The sequence below is a fragment of the Ochotona curzoniae genome, unplaced genomic scaffold (assembly GCF_017591425.1).
Source record: "Ochotona curzoniae isolate NIBS_2020 unplaced genomic scaffold, NIBS_Ocur_1.0 scaffold_4506, whole genome shotgun sequence".
NCBI lineage: Eukaryota > Metazoa > Chordata > Mammalia > Lagomorpha > Ochotonidae > Ochotona > Ochotona curzoniae.
In genome coordinates this window covers 51,534,708-51,552,242 of record NW_024467119.1, presented here as the reverse complement: position 1 = coordinate 51,552,242, position 17,535 = coordinate 51,534,708, and the positions used below count along the sequence as shown (strand labels likewise).

At 40.5% G+C, this 17,535-nt stretch overlaps 1 protein-coding gene across 2 annotated transcripts in view; it reads right to left on the bottom strand.

Annotated features, from left to right (window-relative positions):
- The window catches only part of ELOVL6 (ELOVL fatty acid elongase 6), a 118,650-nt gene that overhangs the window by 26,359 nt on the left and 74,756 nt on the right, over positions 1-17,535 (bottom strand). For both annotated transcript variants that reach the window (XM_040966698.1, XM_040966697.1), the window contains one exon: positions 3,625-3,756. In XM_040966698.1, coding sequence (XP_040822632.1) covers positions 3,625-3,756 — 132 coding nt within the window. The remainder of the gene's footprint in view (positions 1-3,624; positions 3,757-17,535) is intronic.

The window sequence follows — 17,535 nt, the reverse complement described above, 5'->3', positions numbered from 1 at the left end:
TTCCTGTCACATCATTGTGATTTGAGACTAGGAAAATCCTATGAATCTGGACTTGGAGAGTTAGAGACCATGCCGGCACAGTAGCCTATGTCATCAGTCTCTGCTATGGTCAGTGGCTGACGCTCCTAGCATGACTGATGAAGCGCTGAAGGTGGCTGCAGTTGCCCTGGATGGCACCGGACTATCTGATGCTAGGTCCCAGTTGACACAGTGTTTTAGTCGAGCTGCCTTTGGGAAGCAGGAAAAGGCTATACAGAGTATATGTGTTTGTAAGGACACACGCGATGGCCATCAGGTTAAGAAGGGGCAGGCAGAGAAAGAATTTCCTTCATTATGTAGTTTCATTCCTTCCATAGTTAGTTTACTCCATGTCTGGATTCACAGGGTAACAAACTTGATACTAATAGGAAAAATAAACAAGATGGTAGAAGGTTAACCTGTTATTTATAGATTGAAAGGGATTGAAACACAACTCAAGATGACACATCTATTCTCTTTCAGGCCAGGCATTTTTTTATCTCCCGCTATGAAAAATGCTAGCTGAGTACTTTCATCAATGAGGGATGCCAATACTGGGGATGTTAAGCAAATGGGGTGGGAGAGGATTTCTTCTGAGAACCAGTGTTTTTGCTTCCACTGTTTATTAACCTTTGAAACAACCCATGTTCCTCACGTCACCTGGCTTCTAAGCTCTCCCTGTGTCCTGGCTACTTTCTGTCTCAATAAACAAACTTTCCAGCAATCTAGTATTAAGAAAATCTGACACTGTAAGAAGTTTTACATCCTCTGTCTTCAAGAAATCAGGTTTTGTTTCATTTGTTTTCAATAAGAAGATGATACAACAGGAAAAAAAGAAATGTTTCGTATTTCCAAATTACCAGTCCGTTAGAACCAAGCTCTTCACCACTGAAATTTGAATCTTAATTTGTAGTAATTAGTATGCATTTAATGCCTTTCTAAAGCCCTAAAAATTTAAATGAGGATCATGTTGATTTTTTTCTACTATTCCCTTATGTATTAATTATCAATATGCATGATTACTAGGAGTAAAATTTATGTAAACATTATACAATATCTATTACTCTAAATTTAGCTTTTTCATCTTACAATTATTTAAGTATAGCCTTCTAAGTGTGGAATCACTTTAAGTTAATTACAATCTAGAACTGTATTTTCAATGTTTTCCAAATTCCTGCTGAGAACATTATGATCAGTTTTCATAAAAACCCTAAACTCTGCACACTTGGATATCGCTACATATTTCTGGCTTTTGATACTGTATACAAAATGTGATTCATGAGGAAGTAAAATAATAGAATTAAGGAAATGGAAGACAAACAAGAACCTGCAATCTAGAAATGACAAAGTATAGATAATGACTATTGCATGTGCAGTGTGGGTAAAGTAAATGAATAACTCACTACTTGCCCACACCGGGAACTCAGACTTTTGGAATGAGTGGGAGAAATAAGAGGCTAGTTAAGTAAAACTTTCCCTAGACCTACATTTGAGTTGGAGGTACCACTGATCAACTCCTAATATATTTCTTAAAAAAATTCCATTTCTGAAAAGATTTACAAATTGAAACCAATAAAGCATCCCTGGTACCAGAGTGGTTTAAGCATTATTGCTCTTCGCTCAAAAGAACTTTGGCTCTTTGGAGAAATGGCTGACCCTAGTTCTGGACAATGAATAAACATACAATATGTGTGGGTTGGAACATCTGGTCATATAAAACCACAATTAAGACATCAGCATAAGAATAGCACTAGACTACAACACACATAAAAATCAAATCTAACTCAAAATCACTGACACATACGAAATGCACGAGTTCATCAAGTTACTTAAGAAAACAAATTTTAGTGTCGACATGCAGTTTTTTAGGCTGGTAAATTTTTGAAGCTGAGAAATATGAACCAATTATGAAGCATTTATCCAGACCTTCGCATATTAGTTACTGACACTTCAGAATAACTGAAGAGCTAATGCAGGCAAGTCTCACCTTACGGAAGGTTTTGTCAACTATTAAACCTCAATACAGTCCAACTTCTAGATCCTCTCAACTCCAAAGACATACCAGGCACGCATCAGCCAATGCCCCTGACATATCTTTTCTCATAAAGTTTAACAGAAACTTTTTTAAAACCATGAATTACAGAGTAAAGAAGAATGCAATGAAGCCGAATCTAGTGTGCAGAAACTCTACAGAATAAATGATGTGGTGTCTTCAAGGGGACGATTTTAAGAAAAAGGCAGACAAAGAGAGAGGACACTCTAAGAAGTCCACAAGCAGAGACGTGTAGATTTTACTGACACACCGTTTGAAAAATGAATGTAAAAAATAACCTGAGACACCTGCAGAGGTTGAAATAGTCCATGAAAAAGGCTAATTATTAGTTTGTCTTTTTAGTGAGACAATGTTTCCATTTTTTCCAAAGAGCACTTATCAATCATGGTATCATTTCACTCAGAATTATTCCCACCTGTATCCTTGTGAGTCATTTGGTGGGCAGAGGGACACTGCTGAGGAAAGAGGAAGCAAGGGCATCCAGTGCTGATGCTCCTTTATGCTGGGTCATCAATGCAACAATAACAATAACAATAAATACAAGCTCCGAAATAATGGCAAACACAGAGTGACCTTTTAGAATAGAAATAGATTCCTCTTTAAATATATAAAAAATATTCTCTTCCTGCTTGATTACTATTTGGGAGCGTAAAATGACTACTAAGCTTTTTAATGATATTAACCATTTCTGTTTAACAGTAGAACAGTCAACATGTAACAAGAAAAAACTACAAATGAATACTTACAATATTTAAAAAAATAGTTGTAATGTGTTTCTAAATCTGCCTCAACCAAGGTTACTCTACCAACGTTACGACCATGCTGGTTTTGACAAGTAAAACACAAATAGGATAGGTATCTTTTGTTCATGCAATTGGTAAATTTTGAACGCCAACTGCACATTCATTAGTCTTGTAAAGACCAGATCATCAATATTACAAGACTATTGCTCCTTCAAGCTTCAGCAATGTGTCTGCTGGTTGGCTGACAGCTGTGCCTGGAGAGACCAGGCATGGTCCTAACAGGCTGGATGTTGAGTTCTGCCAGAGGCAAACTAGGAGGACCTGCACGTCACTTCAGGCAAAAGGGATAAAGGATGGGTTTGGAGGTGCAGAGAAAAAGTACTCTCTGGTCTAGTGGAGCTGACATAATGTCGGTGACTGAGTGGCATCTTTTGATGAAGTATTAGTAACAGAATGCTTGGGACACCTGTTCGACGAAAGACAACAGTTCACTCCTGTGACATTCCCTGAAGCCCTACAAATATGTTTATGCAACAAAAGTAATGAAACTGATCCATGACTTCCAATCCTAACAGGTGATTTAGATTACTGCACGGATTAGACCGGAAAAGATAGCTTGAAAACTCCAAAGAGACAGAATGGAAAGTAGCAAATGTGTTAGCAACAAGGACTTTCTCTCCGGATACGGCTTTTAGGCCATCAATGAATTCAATCAGCAAAAATATCAGATACAAAGTCAAATGATGAAATAGAGCAATTTTATTAAAAAAAAAACAAACTGGGGGGGGGGGTGGTGGTAAAAAAACCTACCTGAAGACTGCAAGGGTCAGAGACCAGAGCACTAACGGCTTCCTCAGTTCAAACTTGGCCCGCTTGTTCATGAGGTGCCTCCCACCAAAGATAAAGGCGGCGTACAAAGCAGAAAACAGGAAAGATTTCTTCCTACAAGCAAACAAAGAAAATTTTATGAAATAAAAACCTGGATTTTTATTGAGTAGGAAACGTCAAGCTTTGCAGCATATTCCCTCAACCTAAGTGTGAGTACGGATTCTTGGGAAGGGGCTCTAGTGTTCTGGGGGGAAAAAACCCATAATGAAGTCAGCTACTTGGCAAATGAACAACATATAAACCCCTTTGGAGGAAGCCCATGGGGCGGGAGTGGGGGTGAGAGGAGTGCTTTAAATAGTGTGTAAAAATGGATTAAGAGACAAGGTTATTTTGGTGCAACGAAATTTGAAGTCAACAAAATTTAAGGATTTTTTTTTTTTCGTAACACCTTTTCCATGAAATTTCTGAAGTTTCCTCTTTGCTTTGGTTAGGATTTAAAAATGTAGTAAGAGTAAAGAGTCTGTTCCAATAAGCAATATATTTCAAAAGAAATTTTACTGAAAATACTTAATGACAAGGACACGGCTTGGAATAAGGAAGGCCTCAGCTTTCCAAAAGGCTAATGATACTACAAACGGACCCTGGAGTAACTGATGCTCTAATATGCCAGATGCAACTGACATGACGTAATGACTTCCTCAGGAGTGGTTAACAGAAAAACCAAAGTGAATTACAAAGAACAATTCACTCCTGCCCATAGTCCCACACACCCTGGAGATAGGAAAGAGATGGGTTTTTACAAGGATATACTGAGCTGATAGGGAAGATGAAAGAGCAAAAAATAGAAATTTTTTTTATTAGAAAGTCAGATATACAGAGAGGAGGAGAGACAGAGAGAAATATCCTCTGATGATTCAATCCCCAAGCGACCACAATGGCTGGTACTGAGTCAATCCAAAAGCCAGGAGCCCAGATCCTCCGCCGAGTCTCCCAAGTGGGTACAGGGTACCAAGGTGTTGAGCCATCCTCAACTGCTTTCCCAGGCCACAAGCAGGGAGCTGGATGGGAAACAGGGCTGCCAGGATTAGAACTGGCATACATGTGGGATCCTAGCACGTTCAAGGCGAGGGCTTTAGCTGCTAGGCCACAGCGCCGGGGTCCAAGAAATTGGTCTTAATAGTAATTGTTTTCTGGCTATAATACAGCATACACCATAATTGCTTACAGAAGTCCATGGATCTGCTGCATGCACTTCCATGATGAGCAGATTAAAATCTGGAGAGCATATCATTTTGTGTATGTACTACCACAGTGCCTGGGGCTGGCTCATATTCTCTCTGAAACCGATCTTATTCTGGCATAAAGCAAAAAAAAAAAAAAACCTGCAGTGAGACAAATGTGTAGTAATTGGATGACGCTGGAAAGTGTTACCTGGTCATTTTGCCAGCAATTCACACTGCTTCCCCATGCTCACTATTTCTGATGTTTTTTTTTTTTTTTTTAAACAAGCTTAGAGCAAGTGTACACTAACTTTTTTTGCTTCCTATCCTGGAAATGAACATTGTTGCTATGTCTCAGTATTTGCTGTGCCGTCCCTGTATGAAGCAATTAACCAATTTTAAGCTTCTCATTGTGTACTTACTCTATATAAAACCAGGAACTGCATTCTTGGAGAGCCATGAGAAGTGCTGCTTTGAAACATGACAGGAAACCTAGTGGCTTCAAGCAACCAAACATATGCTTGCCCAGAAAATGCGTTGCGAATGGGTGCTCAAGGATCCCAGCTCAATTATGTTCATTGCCTCCAATTTTCCTGATCAGGCTTCTATTCACATTTTTAAATGACTTGGCAATGTGACGGAGTCGTAGACTGCATTATCCCTGAAGTAACTGGGGCTACACTACAGGTTTAATTTTATGATGCTAACGTCTGGCTTATGTAGAAATGTTTAGGTTTCTCTTCTTACCACTAATTTAATGCCATAGTGAAATATGACTAACTCCTGATCTATCTTTTCAAAATGAAATTTTCATGCAGTGTAACACAACAAAAAAAGTAGCTCTAACCAACTATAAATATTGATCCAAATTATATAGTTTGAGATCATGTTTGGGTTGCTAAAACAGAATGGCACAGATTAGGTAGCTTAAACAGCAATTTATTTCGCAGAGATCTGGAGGTTAGGAAGTTCAAGGAGCAGGTGACAGAGAGCAGGTTTCTAGCAAAGGTTCTCTCCCTTCCTTGTCTCCAAACGGCCTGATTATTTGAGCTGCATTTCCCTCTCTCAGCTCAGACAGCATCTCCCGGTTGGATGGACAAGTCTCAGGTTTCCTGCAAAATTACATCTCTAATCTTGCCATATCTGCCAATTTTCCTTTATCATTTTCTCCAAGGTTGCCAGGCTCCACTTAGCCAGCCATAAGGTATCCTCCAAAAGGGCAGAAGTGTGATTTGCCCCAAGAGATACCCTAGACATAGGCTATTGCAAGGTGTATGCAGGATCCCCCTGCAGAAATGGACAAGGTGCGCAGGATGCTGGCTTGCAACACCAGTACCCCTATGGGCCCAGGTTCAAGTCCTGCTGTCCCACTTCTGATCTAGTTCCTTGTTAATGCGCCTGAGACAGCAGTGGAGGATGCTCCAAGTCCTGAGGCTCCTGTACCTCTGAAGAAGCTCCTGGTCCAGCCCAGAGCACTGTGGCCAGAGGAAGAAAGGCACCTCTCTCTCTATCTCACTCTACCTTTCAAACACATAAATAAATACATGTTTTTAAAAAAATAGCATATAAGAATTATTTTAACATTCATGTTGAATTTCATGATTTTGTAATTGAGTAGAAAGAACACTGTTTCACTTTGGAAAGATGAAGAATCGTGCTTCCCAGTGTCATTATTTTCTGGGCCTGTACCATTTTCCTCCAAATTTTCTTCTCCTTGGGGGCAGAAATTTATTACACATTACTGAAAGCATTTAATATTTCTCATCAGATTTTGGTCATAACTGTATTAATCATAATACAATGATAGTCAAGTTACATGAAAACCCTTATAAAACCCAGCATCCTAGCTGTTAAAAGAAAATAATTCAATTCAAGAAGCAAGGAAAACTATAACATTCTACCTCAGTATTTTGTCTGTAGTTCCCTCACTTCTAGAAAGAGAACTAGTCCTAAAAATGCTAATTTTCCAGGAAAGTTCTGCACTGGTTGTTTTTTTAACGTCCTCTTTAATAACAAATAATTAAAAAAAATCAGTTTTATAGCACAATCAACTCGAAGAGGCACAGACTTTGAAAACTGCAAGGAATCTTAGAGGTGGAACCCAATTTGCTCATTACACAAAAGAGGAAATTGGGAACCTGATGATATTCACTCATGATCACGAACCTGCATCCCGACACCTGTCAAGACTACCAGAAATTGTCATGAAACAACTACCCGTAAGTCACAGGAGGACAATGGTGAGAATTAGGCTTGTTCAAGGGCTATTGTAAGAATAACTTGTCCCATATGTTCTATATACCTTTTGGGTAAACTCAAATAATGCTTTGAATTAGTTTCAAGTTCAGTTTCAGGTTCTTCTACAAAGAGAGTCACCCCAGGAAGCATATTCTCCAACTGAACAACCAGAATATTTCACTTATGTTTGAATGTGTTCTTATTTTTCCTTGTGAAGATGCAATGCAGTGTGCATCTCTGGTTCCAAATCAAAGATGGACTCCAAATGAAATGGTTGAGTGTGTCTTCATAATAGAATGCTGGACTCTTTGCCACTGTCCATGCCTACAATGTCAGGGTACACTTAAACAGCAGAATGATAGACTTGTGACTGATTGTGAAGGACTATACTATTGTAATGGTATGGGGAAAATTAGAGGAGGAGGTGGGAGGGAAATTCCGGAACCTATGAAAATGTATCGTGGAATAATAAATTAATGAAATTTTTAAAAGAAAAAGAAATTAATAAATTGATTTTTTAAAAGAAAAAAATACTTCCTCTGGCAAATGAGACAATGTAAGTGGATTAGGATTTCCTTTCCTTTCTGGCATCTCTAGCAAAAGTTCAGTGATAGCCAAGATGAATATTGAGTTGTTGTTAGCCCACTTAGCATTTATTATGAACAGATGGCTTCCTGAGTGACTCCATGGTGATCCAATAATGCTTCGTATTGGGGCAGGCCTCTCTCTCTGGGCACAGTGGTGACAAGATATCACTTGGTTACCAAATACTAATTTCTAGGTGGCATGGAGTTTTTGTCTAATAAATCTTAAATGGACCTCATATAGCATCACCCTTAACTATAAGTTCTTAATATGTACTTTTCAGGTTGGTGATTCCAGAGTTCGTTAGTAGGTGGTCAAACAAATCAAGTCAAATAAAGAACTGTGAAATCTGAGCTTGTATTTGCACTTCCCCCTGCCTATCCCATACTTCCATTTCTGTCATCAAGGTGAGTAGCAAAAACCAAACAGACACACAAACAAACAAAAAAACCAAGAAGCTAAAAACAAAACCAGAAATTAGTTCACAATAAAACCAATAGCTTTATCCTTTGAGATCTTTCTCTATCATGCTACATTGCTACAAATGTTTTCATTATTCCTACCACAATAGCTGATCAGGTCCCAGCTTATACTTTGTACTCTTTATTGCATTACTCGAAACACTTCTAAAAGATCATGTATAGTTCATCTTCTTTTTTTTCCAACTTGTGGGATTCCACCGAAACCTCTCCTAGCTTGAGTCTCCTTGGCACTGACATCAAGATCTGACAGCTGTCTTATACTCCTGCAAGAGTCAGCCTAGTTTACTCGCTAGTGAAGAAACCTTCATGTGGGCAGTGTTTCAACATAGGATAATTGCTAATGAACAGTTTGGGAGCTGGCCTGAGCTCCTCCTCAAAGCTTTCGTTTTGTACATAAATTACCTTGTTTATCGCGAGCTATAGCCACAAAGTATAAGGAATCATGAAAGTAAAGATCAAGTTGTGAAGGAGAGGAGACCCAAATACACATCCTGCTTAGGATGATATCTACCTAGCGCACAGCACGTTTTATTGTTCCTAGACAGCAAGCCAGAACTGGCGGAGTCACCTGTCTTTGAAAATTTCAATTGCTGATTCCAAGTCAGCAAACCAATTCATGGTTCTGAAAGTTTAAGGGCACCAATAAGTAGCGACAGCCTAGATCAGTATAGTGGCGTAGCCGGTTAAGCCACTACCTGCAAAGCCTGTATCCAATATGGGTCCCAGTTTGAGTCCTGGCTGCTCTATTTCCAATCCAGTTCCTTGTTAATGTGCCTGGAAAAGCAGTAGAAGATGGCCAAAGTAGTTTGGTCCCAGTACCCAATGGGGAACCCAGGTGAAGCTCCTTGCTCCTGGTTCCTGGCTTTGGCCTATACCAGCCCTGGCTGTGCAGCCATTTAGAGAGCAAACCAATGGATGGAAGATTTCTCTCTCTCTCTGTAATTCAGTTTTGCAAATAAATAAACAGGTCTTTTTTAAAGAGAAAAATAAGGAGCCCAGAGATGGAAAGAAGTAGCCCTGGCTTTTACCAACACAACAAGCAATGGACATGATGTCTAATGGCAATTATGCACTGTGAAAATTGTGAAGGAAAGCTTCTCTTGAAGGATCCCAAACTATGCTCTTGGAATTGCAATCAGGCCTCAATTCTATCAGTCTTGAAGAGTCCCCCAAAATTAATTCAAGGCATTTTTTCTATGTTAAAATCCATGAGCTTGTTTTTTATAATCAGATTTGATTTGTAAGTTAATTGTATTCAAAAAATTAACAACATGGTTGATTTTTTTTTTTTGCAGAATAGCAAAATATGTCCAAACTGAATAAAACTGAACAGTAGCTTTACAGTTGCAAGACAAACCCACAAATAAAAAGGGTGTTTGTCAGAGGAACCTAAATGCTGAGGGATTCTGGAGGTTCTTTCAGTGGCAAACACCTCTTTCTCAGATGCTATTTTAGAACTTAGAGGTTCTTACCTATTTTTTTTTTTTCAAAATGTGAGAAAACCATCCTGTCTTTAAAGTAGGCCTTGACCGAAGTAGAGCTGCATTTAGTACTGTGGACTGTTTGCCTCCTCCCCTTAGAAAGAGATCTGGTACAGGAAGTGACTGGCACACATCTATAAAAGCTTTTTCTCATCTTGTCAATTTTTAAAAGATCTTGCTGAACACTGTTTTGTTGTTACAATGAAAAATAGGAGGTTTGGGGAGAAAAGACTCAAAATGTGAAAGCCAAAACAAAACCCTTATCTAAAATTGGCAATTTTTTTTTAAAGATTTATTTTTATTATTTTTTCATTGGAAAGGCGGATATACAGAGAGGAGAGACAGAGAGGAAGATCTTCCGTCCGATGATTCACTCCCCAAGTGAGCGCAACAGGCCGATACTATGCCGATCCGAAGCCAGGAGCCTCTTCAGGGTCTCCCACACGGGTGCAGGTTCCCAAAGCTTTGGGCTGTCCTCGACTGCTTTCCCAGGCCACAGGCAGGGAGCTGGAAGGGAAGCGGGGCTGCTGGGATTAGAACCGGCGTTCATATGGAATCCCGGGCGTGCAAGGGGAGGACCTTTTTTTTTAACCACTTGCGCCACCGCGCCGGGCCCAAAAATTGGCAATTTTTTAACATGAAGATGGGCACTGATGAATTCATAATGTTTCCTTAGATACCGTTTTTCTGTAGTTGATACAAAACACAGACACCCATCATCCATCCACCCACCCACCCATCATCCATCCACCCATCCACCCATCCATCATCCATCCATCCATCATCCATCCACCCATCCACCCATCCACCCATCCATCCATCTATCCACGTAAAGTTTACTAGAGTGCAATGAACCTTTTTCGTATTCGTTTGCAATATGGTCATTGAATGAGAAAAAAAAAATCCCTATGAAAGAGTAAATTCAGCCTGATAATTTTAGTTACAAAATTGTACACGAAACCCCGTAATGCTTATACAGTGAGCAGTACATGAATGTTGCAGATAATGTGAGAAGGAGAATGCACTGAGAGGATGGTCTGCAAAAGGAGGGTTTGAGAGTGGATCCAGAAGGCCATGGATGGCCCAACAGAGGTGGGCAGCAGCGAGCCGTGGAATTCAGCCTGAGTTACACCAGTTGTCTTAGTCTTGCTGCTTTAAACTGGAGTGGTGGGCAGTCTGTTTACAGTTGCAGGCTATTGGGTTGTAGAAACCAGAGTTTGTATCCCTGCCTTAAGGTGGCAGTAACTTGTGAGGTTTGAGGCCAGTTGTTGGTTACTACTAATGATTACAGCAATAAAATGAGTGTCTTAATTGTGCTTTTATCTTTTGTTTTGAAACATTCATGTTTTCATTTGTCAGAAGAGACAGAAAGAGACTTCCTAGCCACTGGTCCACTCCTCCAAGGTTCAAAACAGGTCAGGTTGAAACCAGGCCTCAGGACTGGAAACACAAGCTGGGTCCTCCATGCGGGTGGAAGGGATCCAATCACTCTGAACCATCACCTGCTGCCTCCCACGTGCACATTAGCTAGTTAACTCTGAGTGCTGCCCAGAAAAAAACAAAGAGAACTGCTGATGGAAGTCATAGAAAGACCGGAAGTCTGGAGCAGGAAATGCACAATAAAGATACGTTGGCAAAGACCTTGGTGTGCATTACTTCTGTTCTAGAGGGCAGCTGTGGCGGAAGTTGGGATTCCAGATCTCTGAGTCAATGCATGCCTCTGCAAGTTCCCCACGGACCCCACTATTGCACCTGTTAACTGCAGGAGCTGCTGAAATGGGTGTGTGGGAACTTGAATAATCGCCTCTCTTCCCAGGAATTACCAGATGGGACCACACTTAGGAAAAATATTCTTGTATTCTGAGGAAAGTATGGCAAATTGCTATGCTAATCATAGCATTATTTCAGTGAATATGACGTTTGGTTCATTGTCCGTAAATGTCACATTGAAAAATGCCCATTTCAATGCTAAAGGAGTCTGAGGGAAGTGCAAGACTATTTCTCCTTTGTTTTTGTAGATTTGATTTAATAAAACTGTTCAGGAAGAATCATGTCAAAATCAGAACCAAAGACCATAGAACCTACTGAAAGAAAGAATTAAAATTCAATCTTTGTCATGAAGATGAAAATTTCTTAGTACATTAGAAGGGGCAAAACTTGCTGCTACCCTTGCATCAAAATTTAGAAAAATTGTGTCAGCAGCTTCTTACTAAGACAAATCTCGCCACCTAAGAGCAAACTAACAAGGAGCTCTAACTTGAAAACAATTTATAGCTTCTGTTTTCTTAAGCATGTTGCTCTCAATATTCTCTTGGCTTCTCTCTGCTATCACTTCATGTTATAGTTTCCAGGTAACTGTCCTACCTAGTAAGCCGCAAAGACTAGTTCAAGTACAGCATTAAACCTCAGGAGAAGATATAAAGAAGACTAGCAGCATTTAGACAGCAGAATCTAGAACATGGTTCAGTTTCATTGTGCCAATTTCCTTGAAGAAAAATGTTTTTTGTCCAAGAAAGTGGAAAATGCTTCTGAATTTCCAATGAGGCAATACTCACTTAGGATTATTTGAAAACCCAATAATGATGGCAATTCAGAATTTCTGAAATGGTTCCAGTAAGGGCAGCTGAGTGACTCCTCTATTACCAGACTCACCTTTACCTCTCAAGGATCCTTAAAATCTATTGCATATCGTAAGAGAAACATTAGTGATTTAAACTTCTCACTTACTACAATAGTCCGTGAGGGTAAATAGTTCATAAATTTTCCCTAGAGATACAGTATAAAACTGGAAGTAATCAGAAGTGAAGAAACACAATTATAAGGATATGATTCAGGCAGGTACCCGGTGTATGTGGTATGTGTTGGGGGCGAGGGCGTAGATGCCCACTGGGCTGCCCATTCCCATGTCCGAGTGCCTGGTGTGAGTGCTGGCTCTGCTCCCAATTCCAGCTTTCTGGAACTGGGAAGCAAGAGGCAGACTGACTTATGTAGTTGAGTCCCTGCTCTCAATCACGTGAGAAACCTGGATTAAATTCTGGGCTGCCGGGTCTTTGAGAATGAACCAGCAAATGGGAGTTCTCTCTCTCTTTTTTTCTCCTCCCCCCTTTTCTCTCTCAAACAAATAAAAAAAATCGAGCAAAACTAAAACAATGTGGTTCTTCAATGGAATGGACCTTAGCAAGGTCTCAACTTCTCAGCTGGAGAATTCGTTGTTAAAATTCTAGCTGTTGATGGTCATTCAGTTCCTGCTGAATGCCCAAATGATATATTTACAAACAGATTCTGACGTTCATGAATTTGTGTGCACACAGTGCAGCCATGTTTCTTCCAAAACAAGGCCCAAATCTGAAGCCACTTACCCCTCTTCTTTGTATTAACAAGCTCCCTTCCAACAAGGTGGTCACGCTTCAGAGGCAACTATAAAACTCCTTCTCCTGCTTGTCTTAAGCCCTGAACATTTTATAGATAACAGATTTATCTGAGTGTTGGAGACTAAAACAAGAAATGAAAAAAAAAATCACTATAAAAAGAACATGATTATTAACAACTGCATGAGAACCGGATTTCAGGTTTACAAGATTGAGTCCAAATCAGACACAACATTTTCCTAGATTAAATCAAATCTGAGTAAAATGACAGCTGTGTAGACAGCCATGTAAACTAGCATGAACATACCCACGTTCGTGAGTACTTCCTCTACAGTCAAGTGGTGAATGTCGACACCGAAAGAGAATCCATTTCTATTGCAAAATTTTTACCATTTATTACAATGCTTTCTCTTACACTTACTGCCTCACAGGCAACTGTAAAAACCTAGAAAATGAAATAAAATGGTGTGTTTTCATTTAACTATTGATTGGAAGCTTTATTTTTAATCATATTTGAAAGGCAGTGAGAGAGGGAGAAGGAGGAGGAGAAGAGGAGAGGAAGAGAGAAAGAAGGGAGGGGAGGGGGGGAGTAAGAATGAGAGGAAAGGGAAGGGAAGGAAAAAGACCTTCAATTAAGTGGTGCACTCCCTAGATGGGTCAGGGCGAAGTCAGAAACCCACAGGTGGCAAATGCTGGAGTTCTTCTCTTCTACCTCCTCAGCGTGCACAACAGCAGGAAGCCGAACAGCAAGCAGAGGACCTGAACTAGTCGTTCTGATATGTAATGCGGGCGTCCCAAGCAGCAAGCTGAGCTGCTGCAAATCTCTGACCCAAATATATTTTTGTTATTCATCTTTCGAGGGAACTGAAAAATCACTAAAGAAAATACAGCCCAAATGCTATTTCTGGATTAGAGGGAAAAACAGCTTAACAGTGATAACGAATGTCTCATGGTATGGTTCAAATATTGCCTTCTGTCAGCAAAATCAAATTCACATGAGAAGTTAAGCTTGAGTAAAAATGGCTTATGACAACCACTACTCAATTACCAAGGAAGAACTACGAATTCCTTTTGCTCCTGAAACGAATAACAATGCAGCAGAGTTTTGACTTGGGTATTTACAATGCTCCTTCAGGATCTGAATTCTCACACAGTAACCAAGATCAGATCTATGGATGCTAGTACTGGGAACTCGTGTGATCAGGGCAGTGGATGTGGTGAACAGACTAGTTTCCTAGCGCTGCTGTAACAAAGCACCACAAATCTAATGGCTTCCCACAAGATCAATGTATGATCTCACAGTTCTGGAAGTCAGGGAGCTAAAATGCTTTGCTGTGACGCTAAAGCTCCACCCGTGCTGCATTACCTCCACAAGTCCTTGCCTTTTCCAATGTCTGTAGGGCAGTTAGCATCCCATGCCTCATGGTCAGTGTTCATCTTCCATTTCACTCCAATCTTGGTTTCCCTGGTCAAATAACCTTCACAGATTCTGATCCTCCTGCGTTCCTCTTATTAAACTATCCCTGTCATTCAACTGGATAATCTGGGACAACAACCTAGACATGTCGACCCATTTCAAGCATCCATAGGACTAGAATGGGTCCACCCAGATGTTGCAGAATAATCTGATTCTATAATCTAATTACACCTGCACCATCTGTCAAGATATGCAATGTAACAAATTCACAGGTGTCAAGGATTAAGAAGTAGAATCTTGGGGGGACTATTACTTGGTTTACTCATGGGTGAACCCAAAAAGCAGGGTCTAAAACTGTTTTTCTACTTCAATACTCAGAACAGTCCCCTACAGATGTAAACCTTTCGACTGTTCTTAGTCAGACAGATCCAATGCCAACCTCCCACCTTTCACTTAATAGAGCATTTTAAAATGTAATATTGAGAGTCGTATTCTCCGCCTGTCTTAAAGCAACTCATAAATATCAGAACCTAAACGTCTATGTCACATGTGTGACGTACACATTACAATGAGCTCAATGCCAAAGTTCAGAATTTCTGGTAAAAGATACAGTGCGTGAAATGTTTTGAATTTACTCTTCCAGCAGTTTGAAGTTGCTAACTCTGACACTCTCTGTAATAACAAAGATTACTTGACTGGTGATCACTCTCCGGATCTTACAGCACGTAATATAGACGATGAAGTAGATTTTCCTATTTGCACCAGTTCAGCTGCTTTCTACTTTTTAAATCTACTGTGAACCTAGTAGCAGCTGTATTTGACACGGATGGTGTCTCCTTTCTGTGCACTGAATCCTTCACTTGCTTTCAGAACACTTACTAGCTCTTATTTTCTTCCCTAACTTCATCATCTGCTCTTTTCCACTTTGCTCTTCTGCTTCCCCTTGATCGTGGTAACCTTTCCACTTTGGAAGCATTCATGGATGCATTTCCTCTCTTTTCACTCACACCAGCAGCTCTCACGGGGGTGATAGTTTCGTTCCCTAGAGGGTATTTAGATGTGGCTGCTTTCCCCACAGAGGGTTTACTGCTGGTATCTAGTGGTAGGTACAGGCAACTTTATCCACAACAAAATTTATCCAGCCCCAAACACCAAGGCTGAGAACAGCTCTGTTCTGCTCATCACCAGAATGAGAAACATGATAAAGCACGTCCGTGGTGAGGAACAGAATAAAACACACTTAGAGCAAGTGATTAATCGTGTTTATTACCTGCTCTCAGGTCTTTGCTTCCCTATGTTTCTGCCACGTTGGGAGGCACTGATTGTCTTTTGATAATTGCACACAAAACAAAACTAGTTCTACAGGAAGCTACCTTGCTGTGTGTGCCTGTCGTCAATTTCCAAAGAGGGAAGCGGAGCAGAACCTGTCAGAAAGTGGCCAGGGCCGGTTAGGGGCCTTTTGTCTTTCTGCTTCAGAGGGCTTTTCTCCTGTTTACCTATACCACAGACTTTCACTTTACTGCTTACTCCCGCCCCTACTACTTAAATTGAGGTTTAAAGCGCCCCCCAAAAAAAGAAAAAACAGAAAGATCTTCCTGGGGAAAGAGTTCTTCCTGAGGGCAAAACATCTCAAGATCATTTTAGAAAACAAGAAAAGGAAAAGCCCAAGAGAAGAGGCAATTTGAATCTTCTTTTCTGGCTAGGTTGTGAGAAGGAAATGTACTTTCTTCTTTACGTGCATGGCAGGTGAATCCCGGTAGATGACAAAGACGCAGTTGGGATTTACCCAGCAAGGCTTCCAAAAATAGAGTGTGAAAACCATACTGCTCATGGCAACCTTTTCGGTAACCAGTTTCAGAAGAGAGGGGGAAACACTTTTGGGATGAGAGTATATCACAGGCGTCAGAAGTGACAAAATACACTTGGAGGATATGCCACCTTTCTCACCTTTCTAGCCTGCCCCTTGTCGACAAATGACCATTCCTTCGTAAGGTGAGCTTGGGCCGTGGATCTTGCACTAGACTCTTTTCTACTTTGTCACTGATTTATTAACTACCCACATTCAAGAGTAAGCTATGCTTACAGAGCAGGGATTCCCAGCTGAAGGAAAAAAAAATGAGCACAAACAGTAGTAATGGACAAATGTTTACTCATGAGACTTCTGTGAGTCCAAAGCATTTTTTTTTTTTAAAACCAGCTTGAGGAATTCTAGATGTCTAAATGGCATAAAAGTTAAACAGGTTTTGCACAAATTTGCTGCTCTCTGCACAGCAATCAACTTACTGCTGCATTTAGAAACATGGTTAAGGCCTGACTGGGAATACACAATCAGCATTACTCCAGCTAACTGAAGTAGAACAGACTCCCATTTTGTACTAATGGTTTTCAAAAACAGGCATTTATTTTGTTTCAAAGACAAGCACAGAGAGGGAGAGGTGAAAGGGAGAAAGATCCCTTCTGCTGGTTCACTCCCTAAAAGTCTGCAATAGCAAGGGGCGGGCAAGGCTGAAGCCCAGAATGAGAGGACTCAGCCTCGGTCATCCCCCATGGGTGACAGGAACCCAAGTGGAGTCTTCAGTGCTGTGCCAAATGTGGTCCCTTAATAATGTCTTTCCAAACTGCTCAGTTAATATATTCCAGGCACTTGATATAACCATTTTACATCCACTCTTCAAAAGAAAAACCTATGATTATCTTCAGTTTGCAAAAACACTAAGGTTAAGCATCTTTATACAAGACTCATGGCTTTAAGAGATAGGACTGGGATTTTAACTAAGGGAGCAGGGTATCAGAGACTGCACTCTCAACCACTCTATTCCATTCTTATCTAGAACGTTCTAGGACTTCTTTGTTGGTCCTTTCAACATCAGTGATTTTGATTTGACTTGTGTAGTTTGCTGCAGCAGTTGAGCGTCCCATGTCAGCTAGCTTGGGACCGAGTGCCGGCTCTGCTTCTGATCCCAGCTTCCCAGTAACACCCTGTGTGACAAGGTGATGGCTCAAGTATGTGGGGTTCTCTCACCCTCAAACTGAACCCCAGGCTCCTGGCTTCAGCCTGGCCCACAGCCATCTGATGCAGGCACTGAGGGAGTGTGTCAACCA